Consider the following 4595-nt stretch of genomic DNA (forward strand, 5'->3'; position numbering starts at 1 on the left):
AGCTCATTATCCCCCTAAGACCTTATTTAAATGCCAAAATGTTAGCACCAAAGCAATACACCACTTAAAGCTTCAAGAAGTCACGACAATAGCATTTTCTTTTTTAGTTTTGCTGCCACATGCATGTTTCATTCCCTTTATTTGACTACCAACAAGTCAAGATATTTAATTAACAACTTTAACATTAAAATCACTAAAAATTTTCTAAAAATTAAACTAAAAAAAATTCATAGAAGCAAGGATCAAGAAAACTCCCTCAAAAAGCAATATAGCTTATTAAAACTAATTTAGGTCATTTGTATAAATTGCTCCAAAAATCCTCCAAAATGTATTAAGAATTATCCAAAATTTTTCATTTTCTTTATTTGCATTTACACATGAGATAAATGTGCATTTATGAGTAATTTTGCTAAAAATCCAAAGGATTAAGCCAAAAAATAAGTAAAATTACACTCAAAATAAGCATAAAAATACTAAAATTCTAGTGTAATCACTATAAAGAATCCATACTTGCCTAATTCAAAATGAAATCTTTCTTCTAAAAGGACAAGTGGATATAATAAGCCATGGAAATTACAATAATTACATTTGGTTATATTAGTATGTGAGAGTTGGCTAAAACTTCATACTTTTCATTTATCAACATTTCACATTTCATTCTTAAATCTAAATTCTCTTTTTCTATCATTTCATTTTTCTTGTGGCAAACTTAAAAATTCATTTTCAATTTCTCATTTTGACTTTCTAAATCATCTTTTGTTTTTATCAAAAATTCATTTTTAAAATTCAATTTTGAAATCATTTTCTTATATTTCAAGCTCATTGATTTGAATTCCATAGTTAAATCATTAAAACCATCTTGTGATTCATCAATATAAGAGTTTAAATCACTAAAGTTAACTGTTACCTTAAGAACTTCAAAAGCCATGAGGTATGATGCATTTTGGTTAAAGTGTTGTTTTTCACTCAAACTCTCATGTTCATTTGTCTTGTCAGTAGTTGAGCATTGACTTTCATAAGATCTTTCTTCAATTTCCTTCTCCATCTTTTTGTCTCTATTTATTTCATCTAATTTCTCCCATATCTTCTTAAAGGTTGAGTAATCTGTGACCAAGTTGAAATTGTAGAAGTTTAGAGCTCCATAGAGAATGCACTTTACCTTAGCATAATCTAGTATTTGTTTTAGGTACTTTGCATATTTGGACAAAGTTTCAAGCCCTTTTTCTACTATAAACCATGCTCTAAATATCATGAACCATTATGAATACCCTCATTCTCATTTTTCGTACCAATAGCTTATATTTATCTAATTTGAAAGCTGTGAGGACTTTTTCACCATCTTAGAAACTACATTGAGCCATAGGATCTTTTACTCAAGGTTGTTAGATCTATAAAAGAGAAAAAAACTTTAATACCAATTTTCTTTATTCGAACTTTCCTACCAAAGGGATTGACCTTTTAATATAGGGAATAGATCATATGTTTCTAGATCAAAAAATATAGTCATTAGAAATAAGAGGATTGATCCCCTGGTGCTTGAAAAACAAACAATGAGCTTTCTAGAAATAGGGATATCGATCCTTATACTTGGAAAATAGGAAAGAAGCATTCAAGGCTTTAGGGATCAATCCTTTTTCTTTAGGGATCGATCCTCATGCTTTAAAAAAGAGGATAACCATTTTGAAAGTGAAGGAATTGTTCCTCTTCATGGGGGGATTCATCACTTCATACAAATTTTGCTTATTTTGGCATTTTGACAGAGAAAAAAATTGATATTTCTCAAACACATTTTTATCAAAAATGTTCCTTTAAAAGGTGGATCTTTTTTTAGAAAAATTAAGGTCCAATAAATTTTTTAATTTTCAAAAAAATTTAATCAAAAATAATTTTAAGGAATAAATTGCTAAATGGTATAAATTGAAAAATTATCAAATTTAACTTAATGTTTTGTTATTTCAAAACTTACATCAATTTAAAGCTTGATGGGCTACTGATTGCTTTGGTCAAGCAAAATTTGCTTTCTTTCTAAAAGCTGATCTTTCATTTTTGAAATATTGTAGTCAATTGCCCAATATAGAGCAATCGACTTCTTTTTAAACTGAAAGCCAATGTACTCAAAAGCCATTGGCAGTTGACTCATTTATATATGTAATCAACTGTTCCTTGCAAAAGCTTGTTACAAGTTAAAACCTATTATTGGTGTATTGTTCCTTTGAGAAGATGTAAGTCATTTTAATGACTTTATTCCCTTACCTTTATGGCTCTAACTTAAAGTCTTTCCTTTGAATACAACTAACTTCATCTCATGAACAATTGGCTATAATAGTCTTTATTCTTTCTTTTGTTCCTTATGTTAGCAATCTTCTTATTTAAAAGTTACACATAAGCATTTCAAGAGTTAATATTCCAATTTATAACATGATTCTTCAAATAATTTCTCATGAAGACGGAAATATATTCATTATTAAGGACAACATGAATTTAAGAAAAATTCATAATAACATATATAGTTGTTACCATATCGTTTATATATATATATATATATATATATATATAACAGGATATAATATGATCATAAAATCATGAAAAAAAAAAAGTGGATAGGATATATATGAATCATCACAATAGTTCTTTGATGAGAACTCTCTTTTTCTCTTTCTAGGCTTAGCAAAAACCAATTGAAAGAAAAGGATAATATGAAACGGCAGCAAGCAAGAAAAAGCCAGAGACATAGATAATTTTACTCTTTACTCTTATTAATAATAAGAGACATAAGTTTAAAACTGTTTTTATTTTTGTAAAAAGGATTTTAAACTACGCTTCTTTTGGAAAAACTCAATGTTAGAATTTATATTTGATTATATATGTCATTCATTTGATTAAATTTCTTTTTTTCTTTTTCTTTCTTTCTTTCTTTTTTAACAAACGTTTTACTCTCAACTATAGGAATCGCTGTTAATAAAAAAGTAGAAGTGAAAATTCGAAACCTGGTGGATAGGAGAAATGAATCAGTTAATATCGACTCACTTAGTTCTTCTTTGGTTATGGAAGGAAGGAAGAAAAGGATAAAATCCATATAATAATACAGAGAAATACCAACTTGATGACTCTGTCCCGCTTTGATATCTTTTTACATCCCCAAAGATATTTGAACTTTCTAGTATGAAAATCATTACTTGCAAAATAAATTAACCCCATTTTCGTATGTGTTATCCAGAGCATCATGGAGTCAAAATTAGGGGAAAAAAACTATACCATATTACAGTAGAAAAAAGAAAGTAGGCAACATCCCAAACTACAAACAGCTCCACCCATATGAACTACACAAGTACTGACAAAAAAAGATCCAACAGATAATTGAAAAGAAAAAATAAAACCCTAAACTTTCCAGGACTCTAGAGTGGGAAAGCTAGGAAAAGTGTCACAATCTAAGGTACCCCCAGTGGAAACTACACCCTCAGCAATCACAGAAGACTGAAACGGAAGTAATCTGGACCCAACAACTGCTCCAGAAGATGGCTGCTGGTGATCCAACAAGAACGCCGACGTGTCTAGCGTAGGCAGACATCCAGGCACAACACCGTTGGGCAACCCGCTACCCGGTCTTTGAGGTTCTGGCTTCAGAATCGGACTCAGAGACATCTGTCCATTACCAAATCTGACTCCGGTCACCTGCTGCACCATCTGCCTGAAATTGGCCGGATCCGCTGTTATAAAGGTAGTTTGAGAGCGCTTTGAGGCGCGGGACTTGCGTTTAGAGACTTTCCCAGTGGGAGGAGGGTTGGCAGTTCGCTGGCGTTTCGGTGCGGTTTCAAGGTCGGAGCCCGAAACGTTTGACGCACTGGGCGTAGGTGAAGTATTAGAGTTGATGAGGCTGAGGAGGGGAGACAGGGACTCGGTGTTGGAGAAGGAATTAGAGATGGACTTTTGCAGCGCTCTCGTCAGAGTTTCGGTATCGCGAGCGACCGCTTCAGAGATCCAGGAATCACCAAAGCTGGAACGAAACGTCCACGGTTCGATGCTCGCTAGGTTTTCCGATGACGCCATCTAGTGCTGCTATTCTCTCTGTTTTCCACAAAAACTATTATCTTCTCTTGCGGAAATAAAAATGCAAAAAAAGAAAAAAAAAAAAAAAAAAAAAACAAAGCTTCAGAATAAAAGAATCGTCCAGTAGTTCTGTTGGCTGTGATTTTCTTCTAATTTCGCTGGAACCAAAAGAAGAGAGTGATTTAGCACAAGAAATTAAAAAAAAAAAAGGAGCAGAGAGAGAGAGAAAGCAGAGTAAGCTTAAATAGGGCGGTGCGGGGTAGAGGGGCAGAAACCGCGTCGTAATGACAGGGATACGCGTCAGCGTACGGAAATTGATCAAAGGTAAGCCAATCTAACCAGGGTGGAATCTGGAGTGCGATGCAGATGCCTCTGACAGTATCAGCTTAGGATAATGAGTCAATAAGGTGATAATAATTTTGAATTTACTAAATGAGATATTGAGATGAGAGAGAATAATGATGGGAAGAAAATAAAAGTTTGATAAATTTATTTTTTTAATGTATTTTGTACATATTTATAATAATTATAAATTTATTTCTTTTTAT

At 32.3% G+C, this 4595-nt stretch overlaps 1 protein-coding gene across 1 annotated transcript; it reads right to left on the reverse strand.

Moving 5' to 3' along the window:
• Positions 1-3235: 3235 nt before the first annotated feature.
• Positions 3236-4258, reverse strand: LOC111297352 (calmodulin-binding protein 25-like). The gene has a single exon (XM_022892080.2). It carries the CDS (start codon positions 4045-4047, stop codon positions 3379-3381), a length of 669 nt encoding a protein of 222 aa, XP_022747815.1. The 5' UTR covers positions 4048-4258; the 3' UTR covers positions 3236-3378.
• Between the last annotated feature and the right edge of the window lie 337 nt (positions 4259-4595).

The sequence above is a fragment of the Durio zibethinus genome, chromosome 12 (genome assembly GCF_047325235.1).
Source record: "Durio zibethinus cultivar Kanyao isolate XHJ-2024 chromosome 12, ASM4732523v1, whole genome shotgun sequence".
NCBI lineage: Eukaryota > Viridiplantae > Streptophyta > Magnoliopsida > Malvales > Malvaceae > Durio > Durio zibethinus.